The 20,110-nt window shown below is 40.0% G+C and overlaps 2 protein-coding genes across 3 annotated transcripts; one reads left to right on the top strand and one right to left on the bottom strand.

The window, feature by feature from the left end:
- Window positions 1-345: 345 nt before the first annotated feature.
- ABO6 (DEA(D/H)-box RNA helicase family protein) lies at window positions 346-15,469 on the top strand. Of its 2 annotated transcripts, XM_078574722.1 has the most exons (21): window positions 346-469; window positions 560-695; window positions 1,541-1,744; window positions 1,830-1,984; window positions 2,082-2,169; window positions 2,240-2,476; window positions 2,860-2,955; window positions 4,465-4,653; window positions 5,068-5,227; window positions 5,311-5,441; window positions 5,729-5,899; window positions 6,444-6,716; window positions 9,218-9,412; window positions 10,303-10,506; window positions 11,228-11,297; window positions 11,717-11,865; window positions 12,737-13,036; window positions 13,680-13,739; window positions 13,819-13,971; window positions 14,054-14,164; window positions 14,810-15,469. In XM_078574722.1, exons 3-21 carry the CDS (start codon window positions 1,553-1,555, stop codon window positions 15,329-15,331), a joined length of 3,456 nt encoding a protein of 1,151 aa, XP_078430848.1. In that variant the 5' UTR covers window positions 346-469; window positions 560-695; window positions 1,541-1,552; the 3' UTR covers window positions 15,332-15,469. The 2 variants fall into 2 exon arrangements, with proteins under 2 accessions (XP_078430848.1, XP_078430847.1); XM_078574721.1 differs by lacking the exons at window positions 346-469; window positions 560-695 and adding an exon at window positions 1,303-1,451.
- Window positions 15,470-15,940: 471 nt separating this feature from the next.
- Window positions 15,941-17,691, bottom strand: LOC144702712 (protein transport protein Sec61 subunit gamma-1). Its single transcript, XM_078574723.1, has 2 exons — window positions 17,477-17,691; window positions 15,941-16,236 (listed from the first exon to the last, which is right to left on the bottom strand). The coding sequence occupies exons 1-2, from the start codon at window positions 17,568-17,570 to the stop codon at window positions 16,121-16,123; spliced, it is 210 nt and encodes a 69-aa protein (XP_078430849.1). The 5' UTR covers window positions 17,571-17,691; the 3' UTR covers window positions 15,941-16,120.
- Between the last annotated feature and the right edge of the window lie 2,419 nt (window positions 17,692-20,110).

Raw genomic sequence — 20,110 nt, forward strand, 5'->3', positions numbered from 1 at the left:
GCTATAGAAATTTGACTCACTCTTTTTTATACTTCTAGCTTTTAGTTAAATTATGTATTCCAATAATTTGAGGAGCTAAACTAGCTATCTACCTAATTTATTACAGAAATTTGACTTACTCTTTTTTATACTTCTACCTTTCTAGTTAAAATACATGTATTCTAATAAATCTGGAGGACTATACTAACTATCTACGTAATTATTATGGAAATTTGGGGTTAGGTAAGAGTAATTAGACCATGTAAAATAGAAATAGTTCTATTTTTTGGGAAAAGCGACAGAAACTCCATTTATTTGATTATTTATGTATACATAATGTATTTGAATATTTATTTGATTATATAACTCAGACATATGTTCTAAGTTCATATTTCATTTTTGCGCGGTAGGGTTATCAAATCCACGAGAAGCGATCTCGGACAAATTCGTTGAGATCGGCGAATCCATATCGGAGATCTTCCAAATTGAGGTGGGACGGTGTTTTTTAATCTTTCCGATGTCGATTCTTCCTAACATTTGTGAGCCAGATAAGCAATTTTCTCTTTTTTTTATTTTCAAGATTGGAAGATGCTCGTGAAGTATCATTGGAAATGAGCCTGCGGATTTCCGTGGGGTTTGGGGCGTGGACAGAAGGCTATTTTTTGTTCGTCAACGGATGGAGGATGTAAAGAGTGAATTAAGGATTACGTTGTCTGGTACGGCTCCCCGCCCTTGTTTAACTCGTTCCTGTTTTTTTGTGAAGTTTTTTTGCTAATTGTTATCGGAGAAATATGATTATAGATGTATTTTTTTAATTTAATGGCTGAAAGCGGGAGGATTTGCCTAATTTGTTGACTCTAAAAGCTGAGAAATCTAATTTATATCTGCCTAAGGAAATTGGAGTTGGGGTTTTTGGAAAACTGTTTTGGGTGTGCTTAAACATGTCGTATTGGGGTAAATTTGCTTCAAAGTTTTCTACTTTCTCGTTAATTATTTGCGTTTTACCGGTGCCATCTTGAAGTCCTTTCTTCAGTCTTTCACACTGGCCATCTCGTTAATCTGCTTCCTGTATTTTTTGGGATCGGTATTCTTTGTCTTCTAATTTAAGCTTGTAGAAATATGCCAGTTCAGTTGATTCAGCCGTCATTGATGATATTCTAAATAAAAGATTATGCAGAGAGGGGAAAGGGGATGAGGTTAATATTGCACTAGGGATTTAAATTCTGAGTTTTCCTTGTCCAATTGTCCATTTCTCGGCTTTTTTTCCTCTGTTTCTCCGCTTTATTCTTCTTCCGCTCCTACATCATCTCATGTGATTTCAGTCTTGCAAACAACTTCTTTCATTGTTTGTCTCTCAAACGTGTAGTTTATTGTTTTTTTTCATGGGGATTCGCAAATCTGTGTTGAGGGGGATGGAGGTTGGTTTCCTGTTGTTTTGTAATTGGATTCGTAATTGGCAAGTCGGTGTTGAGGTGGTTGTCTGAACATTTCGGTTGGAACCCTAACAAATTCTTGCAGTAAATTAAACATTTGTGTTTCAATTGGTTTTTCTGTTCTGTAGTGGTTGCGATCTATGAAGGCCTCGCCGCTGTTGTGGCGGATCTCTAGAAGAAAGGAGCCAGCTTTTGGATTGTGGAGTACATCTGCATTGTTTCGTGTGAGGCGTTTGCTTAGGCAAAATGGCAACACACACAATAGATTCAGCAGTTATGCCGTTGAGCAGTTCTCTGATGACGAGTATGAGTGTGACTTTGAAAATCAGAAGGTAGCTTTGATGATTCCCAGATGATTGAATTGATTCGATTATTAATTACCACAGAATGGATGAGTTTTATGTGTTTTTTGTATAGCCTTCGTCGTCTGTGGCCAACATTGATGAGTGGAGGTGGAAGCTTAGTCTGCTGCTGCGCAATGCAGAAGAGCAGGAGGTTGTCTCCAGGGATAAGAGAGACAGACGTGACTATGAGCAGATAGCTGGGCTTACACAGAGGATGGGTCTTTACTGGTTCGTAAAAAAATTTTGAACTTAAATGTTGAAAAGCATTGGTTGCTATCTAAATTTTGTTAAATTTCTGAGATTTTTGTATTATTTTGTTCTCCAGCCAGAACTATGGGAAAGTGGTTGTTGCCAGCAAGGTCCCTCTGCCTAATTATCGACCTGATCTTGATGATAAGCGCCCTCAGAGAGAGGTGAAACTTTCCACAGATTACATTTCTACAATTTTATGTGCCTGAAATTGTTTTTCTGTTCAATAAATAGGTTTCGCTTCCTCTTAGCTTGCAAAGGAGGGTAGAAGCGCTACTTCAAGAATATCAAGATAGAGTTGAATTTGCTTCCAGCAAAGAAATTGGAAAGGCTCTTGATAATTCATTAGCTGAGAGTGCCGATGATTTAAGTTCTAGTGGGAATCAAGAACCTTGGCATGATGCTTCAGTGATGACAAAAGTTCTTCAGAGGAGGAGCTGGCGCATGCTCAACCTTCAGAGGTCCTGGCAGGTCAAAAAGTTGGATAATTTTACAAAAATTGAAGATACAAATCATGAAATTGAATCGCTTGCATATTCTTCTGAATTGTATGTCCTTTTGGGATTAATTTGGAAAACTACTAGTGATATGAAAGAACTAATTTGGAAGCATTCTGATAACAAATTTTCTTGAAACCTTTACAGTAAATGGAGTTTAGAGGATTGTAATTAGTCAAATATTGCAAAGTCCTGGCATCTCGGTCTATAACAGTATCATGATACTTTTTCTGCAGAAAACCATTTTTCAATACTTTTTCTATATCTTCTGACTGATTATAGAAGTTGCGTTAGGTTTTGGTGTTTTTCTCAGTTGTTTTATTTCTACTGATGGATGGATCTGTTGGGTTTTCTCAGGAATCGTCAGAGGGTGTGAAAATGATAGATTTCAGAAAGTCTCTACCGGCTTACAAGGAGAAAGAAATGCTTCTCTCTGCCATTGCACGGAATCAGGTCATATTTTGGTGATGAAAAACTTTCATGAACAGTAACAGGGTATTTTTCAACTATGTTAGTACTTGCTGAAGCTCAATGATTGATGGTCCTGACGCCTATCCCCATCTCTCACTTATGAAACCAAAGCATTACTTTTAATCATCCTCCTACTTTTAAAGTATGTACTGCATTGGAATCGTACAGTAGTGCAATCAACTTTTGAGAAATGAGAGGAGATTTGAGAGAAGGTAGGGCAGCAGGAGGAGAAAATTCATAGATTTCCATTCCATTCTGCCATAATTAGGTTGCAAGGTGATTACAAATTTTCCTAAAACACCCTGTTAAAGACCAGGGAGTAGTACATTCCGCCTTCGGCAACGTGTGACATCAACATCAATGTTGACAAAAGGTTGACGAAATGTTGACTGCATCATCAACATCAATAAGCGTTGACATTGATGTTGAAATAGACTATTTCATAAAGTTTTGTGGTTGGGACATCATTCTTCATTTATGGTGGTGAGGGACATACAATAGGCAAATGTGACGTCGGAGGGAGTCTTTTGGTAGCTCTTAAGGCAAGGGGGCCCTAGAAGGAGGGAGGAGGGGGGTCGAGGGTGACAATGCTCTGGACAATATGGCTACACCGCAACGAGGCAATATTTAGGGGGCGTAAGGTATCCAAGGACAGGCTCGCACACGAGGTCGAGGGCCATATGGCATCATGGTTCGCTCGAGAGGCAATCAAATAAGGGAGTGGCTGGCTGTGAAGTGAGGAGAGCTTTAGCTATCTTCATATGTTACTTTGGGTGGTTACCACTTTGTCCGGTGGCCGCCTTAAATCACTTCTCAAAAATAAGAAACATGCTCTTTTTGTCTGGATGTCTAAAGAAGTTAAAAGAGAGTCAGTTACTGGACTCTCATTTTTATGGACCTAGAACTCCCACCAGCTGTCCTGCTGCAGAGAGTGCTTTTTCTTTTTTAAGAATCATCATTTCTTTTAATCATATCCTCAAATGTTTGAGGTGTTTACTACATTTGAATCATACATTTGAACAATCAACTATTGATAAATTGAAGAAGATATTTGAGAGTTATGATAAATACTTGCAACTTTGCCTTAAATAGGCTGATAGGCGAGTATAAATTTGCATAAAAGACCCTGCTAAACACTGATTGGACATTCCTGCTGTCGCCTATCTGGAACATAACCTTGACCTAAGCTATTTTCGTGGTTTCAACTGTGAAAACCCTTTTTGACACCTGTTAAAATTAAAAACTGAAGATACCTTATTTGTCCTGTGGTTTGTGTACATGAGAACAACAGTTATCAGACTTTTGAATTTATAAATCCTTTATACCGTGAACCAAGAATTCATCTTTTCTTTTGCCTAGAGTTTTTGTAAAAATGATTTGTAGATTTTTTTGCTTCAGCTCAGGGGATTTTATGTCCTCAATGTATATTTTCTCCTCAAAATATAATTTCGGTGCTTATTAGCTATAAATGTTTTAATGATTTCCTTCCAGGTTGTTGTGATTTCAGGGGAAACTGGATGCGGCAAAACCACTCAACTTCCTCAGTATGTTCTTGAATCTGAGATAGAATCTGGTCGTGGAGCGTTCTGCAACATCATCTGCACCCAGCCTAGGAGAATATCTGCCATGGCTGTTGCGGAGAGAGTTTCCTCTGAAAGAGGGGAAGCTTTGGGCGACACTGTAAGTTTTCCTAAGCAAATCTTAATTAATGTCTCACTTGCCCTAGAGGTTTCCAAACCTTGTATAGGATAACAAACTTACATGAGAGACACTGCTTTGAACAGTTCATATCAAAATGATTGAACTTATGCCCTCGAAACTACACTGAGTGGAGAAGGCTCCTTGCAGTGCAATCACCTATATAGGGTGATCCTCCCTCTTTTCTTAAAACAAAGAAACATCTTATACTCATTTCTACTCCTTTTTTCTTATGTTTTAGATCAACATACTGAATTCCATTGGCAAAGATGTAAACAATTGTAGGAAACAGATTTGATTACACTAGAGGTTTTCTACCCTTGTGTAGGGTTAGGAAAGTTGCAAAAAAGACCCTACGTTCTCAAAACTACATCCTTTACTCTTTCTCTATGTTAGGTTGGATACAAAGTCCGATTGGAGGGGAAAAAAGGGAAGAACACACTGTTGCTTTTCTGCACCAGTGGCATTCTGCTCAGAAGGTTGTTAGGGGATCGTAACCTTGAAGGTGTTACACACGTGTTTGTTGATGAGATCCATGAGCGCGGAATGAATGAAGGTAATGGATTTTTTAAAAGTGTCTCGTGGTGTTATAATATATTGAAATGAATTTCTATTGATTGAATTATTTCTTTTTGACAGATTTCTTGCTGATTGTTTTGAAGGACCTTCTGCCTCGTCGTCCAGATTTAAGGCTGATTTTGATGAGTGCTACATTGAATGCCGAGCTTTTTTCCAACTTTTTTGGAGGAGCCCCTACAATACACATTCCGGTGAGTTTTTCTTACACAAGCAAGATTATAACCAAAGAAGTTGGTTGTCTTTCTTCTTATTCATTTTGAGCAAATTAATGCTTTGAGGTCAAATAAATATTTTTCCCCTGGTTTCAAGATTATTGAGACAAGTTTCTAAACGAGAATAAGAAAGCATGCGGTTCTTATCTATTTTGCCTATTCCGTACATCTTTTGTGATTCTATGCTGTTCGTGCCTCAGTGTTTACCGTTTTAAATTTCTGGTGACTAACTGATTGATATGCACTTGGCAATTGTTGTGTCCTAGGGCTTCACGTATCCAGTGAGAACCCACTTTTTGGAAGATGTGCTCGAGAAAACTGGGTACAAACTGACCCAATTCAATCAAATCGATGATTACGGCCAGGATAAGTTGTGGAAAACGCAGAAGCAACTGATTCCACGAAAAAGAAAAAACAAGATTACTGCGCTTGTTGAGGTCGGTTATATTATGGCTATACTTGATAATTATGTTAACTTCTTAATCGAGATACTCAGTTATGATCAATTCCTCTCGAATATTTGCGTGATTCTGGAAATCTTTCCTTGCAGTATATTGGGGTAAATGTTGTAATTCTATGACACATCATCCTTTGTCTTGCTTCTACTAATCCATTTATCCCAAGTGAAGAAATTGAATTATCACTTGTCATTCAATTTTGTCTTTCTCCGTTCGGTTTTTTTTGTCCAAACTCTCAAGTTTCTTTTATTGTTAAGATACCCTTTAAAATATCCGACAGTGGATCATCCAAGAGGACCAAACCTGTCTATCTATGGGGCTTGTTTCATGAATGAATCAATTAAACAGTTCTTTTCATGGTGGCTTGGGCACCATCAGGTATCAGAGGTGTTGTGCTCACAAAAATATAATATGTAATTCTAATTCTAGATTCTTCATTACAATTAGAACTTAACAAAATACTGTTTTTTGCTCGTTATTACCTGATTCATAATTTACTTAACAAAATACTTTTGAACTGCAGGATTCTCTCAAGGCCTCGAGTTTCGATGGATACAGCCCCAATGTGCGTGATTCCTTGTCCTGCTGGTCTCCTGATTCCATGGGGTTTAATCTCATCGAGGCAGCCCTTTGCCACATCAGTCGGAAGGAAAGGCCTGGTGCAGTGTTGGTGTTCATGACCGGCTGGGATGACATCAGCTGCTTACGAGACCAACTCAAAGCCCACCCACTTCTTGGAGACCCTAACAGAGTCCTCTTGCTCACCTGTCATGGTTCTATGGCCGCCTCTGAGCAGGTACGGTGACTCTCAATGGTGTCAATCATATACTTGGTTATGATCTTCCCATCAACTTTATGTGATTTATCGTAGAGATTATAGAACGGTTGTTTGACATCTTTAATCTAAAATTTTGACGAATATTAATTGAATGCCGATTAGAAGAGAGATTCCAACTGAACCAGATGGGAATACAGGGGGAACTGTTCTCATAGTGTAGTTACACAACGAGAGAATGTGGATAGAGAGAAAGATAGAGAGTGGTTGAGGGAACAGAGTGGTAGGTAGAAATAGAGAAGAGAGAGAGAGAGAGATGTGCAGTGATGTCCTTGGATGCCTCTGCAGAGTCACCGCCTTACTAGAGTTGACCAAGGGCTCTGACCAATCTCCACTTTCTTGTGCCTTTTCCAGTCTCTCTTTTGACCTTACATATGCCCTTAGACCGACTTACTTGAGTTTGCTATGGACAAACTCGTCGTCATGACAAGCCTGTGTGATGATGATGATGGCACAAGCCTTATACTAAATGACCAAAATGGTCTACCTTTTACCTCCCTCCAAATCAGAAGAAAGTTAGCGCCGTAATGTCGTGAATGACATTCTCCACGTAAGCCGTCCTCTCCTTGAAGACCACCTTGTTACAATCTAGCCATAGCGCCTAACGCACCGTGAGGAGCCTCCCCCAGTCCAACTCGCTCCTGTATCTACCGTTGCTGACTGATGCCCAAAATGCCCCGTCAGAGGATACATTCACCCTGGGTGTTTGTTGCAATGCCCATACTTCCTGGGTGAAGTGACATGTGAAGAAGAGGTGGGAGCATTTTTCCTTGCCCCTGGCACATAGGACGCTCTGTAGAAGCCGTCGGGACCCATCTTTTGCACAAGACTTGTGTCACCAGTTGTCATCACCTCAACAACCAGCTGAAAAGCCTCACCTTGAGGGAGACTCTTTGTTTCATCAACATGGAGCATGTGTTGCTGATTGTCAGATTCTTTACTGCTTCCCCTCTGACTTTCATATTGGCATCCTTTGCCAAAAAAGATGGCCCCCGCCACACCCAACCATCACGTTTCTCATTCGACAGGCTGAGATGTAGAATGGTCTGTTGTATCTCCATCAACTCCTCAAACCATGGTTCCAATAAGGCCCTGCAAGGGTTGGGATCCAAGCTCCGTCCCAACATTCACAGACCGTGGCATGCAGGCTTCTTGTTAGAGCCAAGAGTCTTGGGAACTTCAGCTTTAGGATACCTTTATTGGATCAGTTATCTTTCCAGAAATGAGAACCTGCACCATCCTCCACTTTGGCATCAAAGAACTCACATATATGGGGTATGGCTTGGCATACACCACGCCAGAATGGAGACTTCGTTTGAAATCTAGCCCACTGCCTCTTCCAATCAATCTCAGAGCCATATATGTCCCACATGACATTCCGGATTAGATCCTCATCTGCTGTCGCAAGTCTTTCCATCCATTTGGTCAACAATGACAAGTTCATGGATTCCAGGCGAAGAATCTCCAGGCCCCCCTGCTTTCATGGGTCTACATACTACTTCCCTTGAGACCAGAGGAACCCCCCTGAGCTCCTCGTGTCCATTCCCTCCCAAAAAGAACCTTCTCATTAATCCCTCCAAGTGGCATCTCTGTTAACAAGCTCCCTGGCTGGTCTGCTGTTGACCTAGCCACCAGTCAGAACAAGAGAACTCAAGAAAATCAGACATTCATTGACTAGGGTTTCGCTGGTTTAAAAACAATCGAAATACAAGTAAATGGGCTTGGTCCATGTAGATGCGCTAGCAGATAAGTGGGCCTCTTATGCCCGGGGCCCACATTTACATATAAAGAGTAAAAAAAATAAACATAAATAAAGGAAATAGGGCCTCTGCAGACAATTTTAAAGACGGACTGATAGAATACTGGGATTTCTTAGAGCACCAATCTCAGAAGCACCAAAGATTGGTTGGGAAGCTTGGGTATGAAAAACATCCATACCTGTCTTGAGGAGAAGCATTGAAGAAAAGTACAATTTCATTTTTCGGTTTAAAATCCGCTATGTAAGTAAGCTCTCGCATGTCATGGATTTTTGTACGTGTTATCGTCAGTATGACTGTTGCGATGGATTCATGATGGGAATCTGATACCATGTAACCTTTCAGATAAGGAGTTTCTACCCCATAATTAAATTTGTTTCCTTCAGCAATTACCCTCTCTCTCTCTCTGAATCACGACGGCAGAGATGGCTGTCCCCTAGCTGTTGAGGCAAGAAGTTACCAGATCCTGTCTGTGCGATAGAGTGGTTCCTCATCTTCTGCCATCCTCTTATCTTCGTCATCAAGGACAGCAAACACTTTATTGTCCAAACTGGCCTTATTGGACCATTTCAGTTATAGCATCCTATCAGATGCCGCTGATTTGATTAAGTTCTGATATCATATCTACTCTCTCTCTCTCTCTACCCTTTGATCTATTCATTTTCCTTTTAATGTTCTGATTTATTGAATGGCTTCCATCGGCAGAAACTTATATTTGACAAGCCTCCACCGAATGTCCGAAAGATTGTTCTGGCTACAAACATGGCAGAAGCGAGCATTACCATCAATGATGTTGTCTTTGTGGTCGATTGCGGAAAGGCCAAGGAGACAACTTATGATGCTTTGAACAACACGCCTTGTCTCCTGCCATCGTGGATATCCCGAGCATCTGCTCGCCAAGTCAGGCTCTCTGATCACTGTTCCAGTTTCTTTAAATCCAGTCTTTAATGGTCTATCCTTTTTTTGGGTATAATGATATAGTACCGTTGTGTTTTTGTTTTTATATTCTACGGATTATTTCTTCCACTGTCTAGGGTTAGTAATAAACTTTGAATCAAGTCAATAGAGATGCATATCTTTCCTGTAATTTCAACAATATGATTTTCCTGAGATTACTGTATTGCCAAACATTGACGCACAACCAGCATGCTAATTTAGGTCTCCGTTTGCATTTCTCAAGGGAAAATATGTTCATCATTGGCTCTGAGTCACAGTATCTGACAGTTTTTCTGTAAATGATTGTAAAAAGTTACCTTCGCATTAAATGAAAAGAAAGAAAAACCTTCTGTGGTTATGAGAGGGATTCTTTGTAATAATGAGAACAACGCCGGTTCTTTCCTAATTTTATTGATTTTTTCTTCTCCTGGGATTCCTCACACAGCAATTCTTTTCTTGTGTGATTTCTCTGTAAACGTAAAATCAATTCTTAATGTTTCGTTGCATCAAGATCGTTCTTTTGTAGTAATGATAACATGCAGTGTTTGTCATGGCTGTTCTTTTTTTCTTTTCCAGATAATCGTGGCCCAGTCCGATTATCCAACAGTTTTTTTTCTCAAATTTGTTCGAAATTTCAGTGCAGATTAGCGAAAATAGATATCGTGTAATAATAGAAATACCCAGGATCTTTCACCGTTCCCGTCCGAGTTGGTTTTTTTAATCTGTGATTTCTCACGTAGCAATTAATAAAGAAACGAAACGAATTTAATAAATGGGGATGCACAAAATCAGGCGAGTTATTAAATTGGATTAGATTAAGTGGTCCTAGTTTCGATCTGTTTCTTTTTCTGCAGAGAAGAGGAAGAGCTGGGCGAGTGCAGCCTGGAGAATGCTACCATCTCTACCCACGATGTGTGTACGAAGGCTTTGCGGAGTACCAGCTTCCAGAGCTTCTTAGAACTCCACTCAATTCCCTCTGCCTCCAAATTAAAAGCTTGCAGCTTGGGACTGTTGGTCAGTTCTTGTCAGCCGCCTTGCAGCCCCCTGAGCCTCTGGCTGTAAGCATTTCTCTCACTAGATCCCTCTTCTTGATGGGTCCCCTTTTTCTCTCTCTATCTCTATATCTATCTCCATCTATCATTCTCCCCTTATATCTCTCTCTAACTCTCTTTATCTCAGATATCCATCTATCATTCTCCCTGTATATATCTCTCTAACTCTCTTCCTCTCAGATATCTATCTATCATTCTCCCCGTATATCTCTCTCCAACTCTCTTCCTCTCAGATATCTATCTATCTATCTCCATCTATCTTTCTCCCCTTTTTATCTCTCTCTAGCTCTCTTTATCTCAGATATCTATCTATCTATCTCTTTTATCATTCTCCCCGCGTATCTCTCTTACTCTCTTCCTCTCAGATGTCAATCTATCTATCTCCGTCTATCATTCTCCCCGTATATCTATCTCTAACTCTCTCTCTCTCTCTCTCAGATTTCTATCTATTTCTAAACATTTCTCACTATGTATCTCGCTCGCCATTACCCTTTGTATCTTTCTCCCTATCCCTCTTTAAAATCTGTCACTAACTCTCTCTATCTACATCTCTAACTTCTGTCTCTTTCTCCCTCCATGTACATCTCTCTTTTCATTATTTATCTATCTCCCAATGTATCTCTCTTTCTCTCTATCTTTGGTTTTCTTTCTATCTTTCTATCTATCTCTATCCCTGTTTCTACTCTCCCTTTCTCTATATATTTATCTATCTCTCTTTCTCTTGCAGGTCCAGAATGCTGTGGACTTCCTTAAGATGATTGGCGCGCTGAATGAGAAGGAAGACCTCACCAATTTAGGTACTCTCAAAAGTCAATAGTCCCTTTTTTCGGTTTTTTCTTTATTAATAGTTTTTATAACGAACTTATTTTTTTTTTGACAAATAAAATATAATTAGCATTTCAGTTCCGCGATTGAAATAGAACTTTTAGTGACATAATTCAAATACATAATTTTATCTAGTAATAATTCTTCGTGACACCATTTTTCTAGGTTTTTTCCGAATCAATTATTGAGTTGACACTCAATAATTTAAAATGGATGAACTGTTCAAATTACCTTCCCATTCAAGGTAATTATTAAAAGAAAAAATAAACCTGACTTTGAATAACTTAAAACTGTTTTTTTTTTTTGAAAAAAACAGTTTTAAGTTTTAAGTCTCAACTTAAAATTGTTTTACATCTCCAACATTTTATTGATTGGATTAATCTAAATTTAGGGAAATATCTCTCGATGCTTCCGGTCGACCCGAAGCTCGGGAAGATGCTCGTCATGGGCGCGGTCTTCCGCTGCATCGACCCCATCCTCACCATCGTCTCCGGCCTTAGTGCCCGCGACCCCTTCCTCCTCCCACAGGAGAAAAAAGAGGTACACAATCCTCTCTCTACCACTCCGACATTTTTAGAGAGAGAAAGCCAAACTTTATCCATCTAGACTTGATGATCTTCATCTCTCTCTTTTTATTTGGTTGCTTCTTCGCTTTTTATTTTGACTTCACATTTAATTTGAATCAAGGTGAAAGGTTAGTAAAAAGAATTCGAATCTTAATGGGGCATTGAATGGTATTTCTCATAATCTTTTGATTTTTGTCTTCACTCAAATATCCATGGAAATTGAGAAAGAATATGCGGAAAGTAGAGAAGTAACCGTGCAATAATCGGTGAAATGATGCCACTTCTCTTAATTTGTTGAACATTCCTTTAGTTCTCTTTTGACATTTCATTCACCTTCAAATATTACGAAAGTTAAGAAATAATATATGTAGAAGTTGGGAAATAGTGTAGTAATCCATGAGTAAATGGTAATTTTCTCGATTTAAATATTTCTTCAGTTCCCATTGAACTTTTCATTTCTTTTGAATATTAATGAAATCTAAATAATGATTTGATAGAAAGTTGAGAAATTAACCAAATGACGATCAGCAGCAAGTGAATGATAATTCTTTGATTTTAAATATTTCATCCTTTATTGACTTTTCTTTCATATTAAGTTTTTTAGATGTGTATGGAAGTTAAGTAACAATCCAATGGTAATCAAGAAATAAATGCTCAGTTGTCTTTAGGTTTCTTTCTTCTTTTTCAGAAATATTTTTTTATTTGAAAATATCCTTAAATAAGGTTCTTCAAGAAAAGTAGAAAAATAGGGATTTAGTAACTCCCTGTCTCTCTCTCTCTCTTGTTCTCTTTCTCACTCTGTACCTATCTATCTTTCTCGTTCTAACTCTCTCTCTCTAAACCAGATTGCGGGATCGGCAAAGTCTAGATTCTCGGCCAAGGACTACAGCGACCATATGGCCCTTGTTCGGGCCTACGAGGGGTGGAAGGCGGCGGAGAGAGAAGGGTCAGGGTATGAGTTTTGCTGGCGTAACTTTCTCTCTCCTCAGACCCTGCAGGCCATCCACTCTCTGCGGCGGCAATTCAGCTTCATCTTGAAAGACGCCGGATTGACGGAGGCCGCCAGCAACAGCTTGAGCCACAACCAGGCGCTTGTGCGCGCCGTCATCTGCTCGGGCCTCTATCCCGGCATCGCCTCCGTCGTTGTGGGTGCTCTTCTCTCTCTCTATTCTCTCTATTTTCTCTCTCTAGATTTCCCTTGTCGGCTTTCTGGTTCTCGAGCCACTGTCATTTCATCCATCGTCGTCAGACTTCTTCTCTCTCTGCTCTCCCTCTTTTCGTCTGCTCAAGCCTCTATCCCGGCATCTCCTCTGTCGGTGTGGGTGTTCTCTCTCTCTCTCTCTCTTCCCCTTGTTGGCTTTCTGGTTCTTGAGTCACTGTCACTTCCTCCATCGTCGTCAGTTTTCTTGTCTTTCTACTCTCCCTCTTTTCTCTCTCTATGACTCTTGGTTGACTCTTTGCCTCGGGAGCCACCTCCTTCTCTCTGTGTTCTCCCTTCATTCTCTCTTCCGCGTTTCTCTCTCTAGGTCTCCTTGACTTTCTGCGTCAGTAGCCACCGTAATCGCCTCCGTCATCTGCGGTTCCTCTCTTTATTCCCCTTCCCGGGTTTCTCTCTCTTGGTCTCCTGGTTGACTTTCTGCTCTAAGAGTCTCCCAGTCTCTCTCATGGGTTTCTCTCTCTATGATGCCTACGCGTTGACTGAGGATTTATTGTTCTCTCTCTATTCTGTCTCCTCAGTTTCTCTCTCTAGATATTCCTTGTTGATGGGTTCCCTCGATCATTCTGCAGCACAGGGAGAGCTCCATGTCCTTCAAAACCATGGATGATGGGCAGGTGCTTCTCTATGGCGTAAGTCCCATCTAACTCTGACTTTTCCGTTTACTATCAAGGCCGTTGACTAAACCTCTGACGGAATCGCTCTTTCCAGAACTCTGTCAATGCCCGGTACCAGACCATCGCCTACCCTTGGCTCGTCTTCGGCGAGAAAGTCAAAGTGAACGCCGTCTTCCTCCGTGACTCGACCGCCGTCTCCGACTCAATTCTCATGCTCTTCGGAGGCGCCCTCTCCGATGGCGACATGGTAAGCTCCCCAGCTCACCCTCACTACCACACCCAGTGAGTAGGTAGTTGCTTTACTAACCGTTGACATTATTCGTCTCCAGCCGGGCCATCTGAAGATGCTGAATGGGTATGTGGAGTTTTTCATGGATTCGAGCCTCGCCGACTGTTACAAGAGCCTTAAAAAGCATCTCGACGAGCTCGTCCAGAGAAAGGTGAGCCAAAGGGATTGCAAATATATACAATAATTGTCCATAATCCAGATTATAGTTCCGGATCGTCCCGGACATGGACGATGGACGGGACGGGACGAATTTCGTCCTGTCTGACGTCCAGAGTAAGTTCAGGGACAAAGGACGGGACGGTTTTTTGTCCAACGATAAAAAAACCGTCCTGTCCAGTCCCAGGACGAATTTTCGTCCCGGACGAAAAAACCCATTTTATATTTTAAATATATTTATAAGGATTTTTCTAAGTTTTTTAAGGGAAATATGGAGAGAGAATGCAAATGGACATATGTACAATTAATTCTGAGCGGCGTCAGGTTGCATGCGCGAAAAAATATGGGGACCTTGATGCCAATTGTCATAATGACGCCCCGTGGCGAGATCTCTACGGTCGGAGGTGAATCTGGCTTTTTTCATCCACATCCGTCTGAGACCTCCAGACGGACGGTTTTTTCGTCCCACGGGACGAAAACCGTCCCGTCCGAGGATACGGACGAAAAAATTGTCCCGTCCGCGTCGCTGAACTATAATCCAGATATAAGTGGATGCCATCATCTCTATGATTTTAACTGATCCAGCAATAACTGTCTATGTTCATGTGGATGACATCATCTTTGGTTATGACTGATGCAGCTCGAGGACCCGGCCCGAGTTGACATTCACGAGGAGGGCAGGCACCTGATGCTTGCCGTGCAGGAGCTCGTCTCCGGCGATCTCTGCGAGGGCAGGTTTGTGTTTGGCCGGGTGGCGGCACGGCGGGCACGAGCCGCCGCAGGGCAGGACAATGGCGGTAATGGCGGCATAGGGGATAGGGTGAACCCTAAGGTGTTACTTCAGACACTGCTAATGAGGGCCGGGCACGGGCCGCCGAGGTACAAGACGAAGCACCTCAAGACGAATGAGTTCAGGGCACTGGTGGAGATCAAGGGGATGCAGTTTGTCGGGAAGCCGAAGAAGAACAAGCAGCTGGCCGAGAGGGACGCCGCCATCGAGGCGCTGGCTTGGCTTACCCAGACGAAGAGTAAGGGCGAAGGTATTAGCGTCAATGATTACGAAGACGATGGGTCTATACCCGATGTTACTGACAACATGCTCAAGCTGTTGAAGAAGGCCCCGCGGCGGCGGCCCGGGGTGCCCGGGCACCGCCGTGGGTAACGAGATTGTCTGTCCATCCATGGATAGGTGGATGGTTAGAGAGATAATAGATGGGGGAGGCATTTTTGCACTAACTTTCATAAAGATGTTTACAAGACATACATTTCGCAGCCCCAATATTGAAAGAGAATTTGTATATTCAATGTTTCAGTAATGAAGAAAATTAAATAACACCACTTTTTAGCAATGGCAACTGGATCTGAAATTGTTTGGATCAAAATCCTAAATCTATGAGATGGTAGACTGGCCGACAAATTTAAGGAAAAAAATGGTAGCCTTGTATTATTAACATTCAGAGCATCAATCAAGAACAAGATGAATGATGTTTGTTAGTAACAGACCACTGAGTTATCAAGTTAATGATTAATACATATCAAGGCATTGCAAAATCCAACATTCACCTTAACCAGAAGATTTAATTTTTTAAGTTGGGAGAATGATTTCTCCTCCCTCATTTCCTATCAATTTACATGAAATCTTGCACTGAAAAGATTGTTCTTTTCATCTGGATCATGCACTTCTGACGCATTCTTAATAACCAATTCTTAATAAGCCCTGTTATTGATGCTGAATTCAGATCTCAAGCCATATATGCAAGTTTGTCCAAAGTTGACAGAAACCATGTTCATTTAATTAGCGAAAAATTTGCCGCTTTAAACAGATGATTAAAATTGAAGGGAAAATTGATGGAAAAAGAGAAACAAGGAGTGAGTCATTAGAATCCACCAATATCAAACTACAGACTGATCTTTCCAACCTAGCCAGAAGCCAAAAAAAATTTGACTCACGTTAGCTGGCGCCGACGATGATGTTGTTGATTGGGATGAAGATCAGCTTGACGAAGAAACCAACGAATCCCATCACCACGAACCCAATTGCGGTCCGAACCGCCACTTTTGAGAACTCTACAAACAAGATCAGAACATCCAAGATTCAACAAAGACTGAAAAATAAACGAATTTAACCCCACAATCAAAGAATTCAGACAGAAAAAAAAACATTAACAAAGACACTGCAGACACAATTCAACAGATCCCCCATCAACAACAAAGGAAAAAACACTCTGCAGACAATTCTAGAAAACCCATAATTAGGCATTTGATGATTATCCGACCCCAATTAAACGAATCAAATTGATGGAAAAAAGGTAAAAACAAAGACAGTAGATACACAATTCGACAGATCAGAACCTTCCAACCCCCAATGAACCGAATCGGAATACCAAAAAACCGCGCAAAAAAAGAAATCACAAACGCAACTCGACAGATCTCCCATCTACAATAAAAGAAACGTTACAGCAGTCTACCTGCAAGACCAGAACACCCAAAATTAAGCCGACGGCGGGATAAACCCCCCAAATAACCGAATCGAAACACATAAAAAACCTATCAAACAAAGAATTCACAAACGCAACTTGACAAAACCCCGATCTACAATAAAAAAATGAACATTACAACACTCTGCATGCAAGATTAGAACACGCAAAATTAAACCGATGGATGAATCAAACCCCAAAATAACCGAATCGAAACACAAAAAACAGCGCAAACAAAAACAGTGAACCAAATTCGACGGATCCACGATGTAAACTCAGAAAACACAATCCATTCCTCTGCGATCGGGATTGTGGCAGCGCTTGACGAAACCAGAACACTCAAAAATTAAGCCGACGGCCGAATCCAACCCCCAAATAACCGAATCGAAACACAAAAAAACAGCGGAAACAAAACAACGAAAACAAAATTTGACAGATCCACGATGCAAAACAAAAAGTGCGCTCCATCCATTCCTCTGCGATCGGGATTGTGCCAGCGCTTGACGAGACCAGAACACTCAAAATTAAGCCGACGACCGAATCCAAACCCCAAATAACCGAATCGAAACACAAAAAACCAGCGGAAACAAAACAACGAAAACAAAATTTGACAGATCCACGATGTAAAAGAAAAAATGCACTCCATCCACTCCTCTGCGATCGGGATTGTGGCAGCGGTTGACGAGACCAGAACACACAAAATTAAGCCGACAGCCGAATCCAATCCCCAAATAATCGAATCAAAACACAAAAATACCAACGCAAACAAAAATAACAAAGCAAAAATTCGACAGATCCACGATGCAAGTCAAAAACCACTCCATCCACACCTTTGCGATCGGGCTTGTGGCAGCGCTTGACGAGGCGAACGCTGTCCTTGGCGAACTCCCTCAACGGATCGACGACCGAATCCACCGCGTCCATATCTCCACTTACACGAAGAACACGACGAACTCTTCGATCTCACCACCAGATCTGAGAATCGACGCGTGCAGATCGAGAACGCGGAGGAGGAAGAAGAAGAGGAAACTCGAATATGAAGAACATCAAGAGGAATACGAGGATTTTATAGCACCCGAAAAGTCAAAGTCAAACACGGTGGGCGTGGGACCCACTGTGACGTGGTTGGGTCGATCTCAACCGTTGGATCGAGCGGAGATCGTTGGGACGCCGTCTTGGCCGTTGATTTCTACGCGGAGAAGTTTGGCCGTGGAACTTACTAATACCCCCAAAGTGATAGTTATTGTATAAATGCCCCGCTGGCATGAAAATCAGATTTTCCCATTGGTATCAACTTATCTGCAGAATTTTTATTTCTTATCAAATTAAATAAAAAAAATGTGATTGACTTGTTAATCAAGTGGAGTTATAATTGTTGACACACGGATTATTTTGATGAAATGGTGTTTGCACTGATGTTTATCTGAGAATTTTATTTATTGCCTAATTTGTAATTTACTTAAATTAATGAAGTTTTTGCTTCATAAAATTTCCCACTTTTTATGTATCTTTCTTTTTTATTAAAATTGCATAACAAGAAAATGTAAGATTAATTTGTCAATCAAGTTGACACGAACACTATTTTGATGAAGTGGTGTTTGAATTGATGTTTGTTGAAGAGTTTGATTTGTTCCCTGATGTGTAATTTACTTAAATGAGGAAGTTTTTGCTTTAGAAAATTTTCCCGCTGGAGTATATTTCTTTTTTATTAAAATTACATAACAAGAAATTGTATGATTAACTTGTCAGTCAAGTTGACACAAGCACTATTTTGATGAAATGGTGTTTGCATTGATGTTTATCAAAGAGTTTGATTCGTTGTCTGGTTTGTAATTTAACTACACGAGGAAGTTTTTGCTTAAGAAAGTTTTCCCATGGTATCTATCTATATTTTTTATTAAAATTACATAACAAGAAAATGTATGATTAATTTGTCGATCAAGTTGACACAATCATTATTTTGATGAAATAGTATGTGAAATGAAGTATATCTACGAGTTGGTCTTTAGATTGATTTATAATTAGATGAGGAAGTTTTTTGTAAGATGTTTCCTTCGGGTCAACAAGCCATGAAGACTTCGTATACAAAACAGTGTGAAAATCAACTTTGTACTGTGAGATTGACTGAAGAGTGATAAATATATAATCCATAAAAGAATTTAGAATTTAGAAAACATAAAGAACAAATTCGAAACTAATTCAACCCCCCTAGTTATATTACCACCAACTTGGGATGTTCAATAATACTACACTATAACACAAATATGGGCAATGATAATTGAAAATTCCATAAATATATCATATTTTAAAGAAACTCGTATATCTGCCTCCATCAACCTCTATGAATGTGAATGTTACAAAATATTTAGGTTCTTAAAAATATCGCATGGAATTAAAATCAGTGATCCAAATTATTTTTGTTTGCAAATAAAATACCAAGAGGTTTCATCAACATTAAATCACATAGAAATCACATAAATCTTTGTAATAAATAATATATCTGTAATTATGTAGCTTTAAGATCCAAAGAACGAATAATGAAGATATACATTTATTCACATGACATCTATTTCTTCTAAAGTCACTCCTAAAGCGCAACTTTAGGAGCAGCAAAGTCAATTCATAAGAAAGGCTGACATGGTTATACAGCCTAGGCCTAAATAAGTAGCATCCTCTACCATATGATATTTCACTTGGATAAAGATTTGGGTCAGTATGTTTGGTTATTCCTAAAATTAACAAATGAGATAATAAGGAGAAACAAAGAAATAATGTGGAGAGGCGGATAGCAGATAATGATTTATTAGAAGTTAAGAGTTAAATAAAGTCAGTGAGTGGGAAGTTGGCACATATAATGATGAGAGATTATAAAGAGAGGCAAACAAATATGAATAGGTAATCTGTAGAGGCAAAGAGAAATGATTTAATTGAAGTTGGGAGATAAAAATAGTAAATTATGATTTTGGATCTTTGATTAGAGAGATGGGTAGATGAACACAGATATGAACCTATAAACCTATTTAGGAAAGAGTACAAAGTGAGGATGTGAGAGAGGGAGGACAGAGAGAGAGAGGAAGGGAGGAGAGAGAAGGAGATTGCAGGAAAATGATGAGAGAGAAGGAGAGAGGTAAATGGATAGAGGCAAAGAGTTTAGAAAGAGATTGCATGGTGAGAGAATGAGAGACAGAAAAGACAAAAAAAGACAAGGAGTGTAAAAAAAGAATAGAGAGAGAAAGGGCAATTGTTGACCATTGTAATAGCCTATTGGTCCTTGAAGTATAAGTTCAATAACTGTTTATATGTACCCCAAAAACCTAATGAAATGCGACTTTCTTTTTTTCACTGGATTCCTCCCCGACTTTATTTAACTACTAACTTTATATATCATACTTTAAAGAAACATTTGATTATTTCTCCATCTCCCTCGATGAAGTTGGGGTATATAATCTGTAGAGCCAAAGAGA

The sequence above is a fragment of the Wolffia australiana genome, chromosome 4 (assembly GCF_029677425.1).
Source record: "Wolffia australiana isolate 7733 chromosome 4, ASM2967742v1".
NCBI lineage: Eukaryota > Viridiplantae > Streptophyta > Magnoliopsida > Alismatales > Araceae > Wolffia > Wolffia australiana.

What these genes read in the sequence shown, in the direction of transcription:
- ABO6 (XM_078574721.1), top strand. Translation starts at nt 1,362, where the DNA reads ATGGGGATTCGCAAATCTGTGTTGAGGGGGATGGAGGTTGGTTTCCTG. An exon ending in GGAAGACCTCACCAATTTAG is followed by an intron (nt 11,298 to 11,716) that starts GTACTCTCAAAA and finishes ATCTAAATTTAG; the next exon opens with GGAAATATCTCTCGATGCTT. An exon ending in GGCAGGTGCTTCTCTATGGC is followed by an intron (nt 13,740 to 13,818) that starts GTAAGTCCCATC and finishes CGCTCTTTCCAG; the next exon opens with AACTCTGTCAATGCCCGGTA.
- LOC144702712 (XM_078574723.1), bottom strand. Translation starts at nt 17,570, where the DNA reads ATGGACGCGGTGGATTCGGTCGTCGATCCGTTGAGGGAGTTCGCCAAG. An exon ending in CCACAAGCCCGATCGCAAAG is followed by an intron (nt 16,237 to 17,476) that starts GTGTGGATGGAG and finishes TCTTGTTTGTAG; the next exon opens with AGTTCTCAAAAGTGGCGGTT.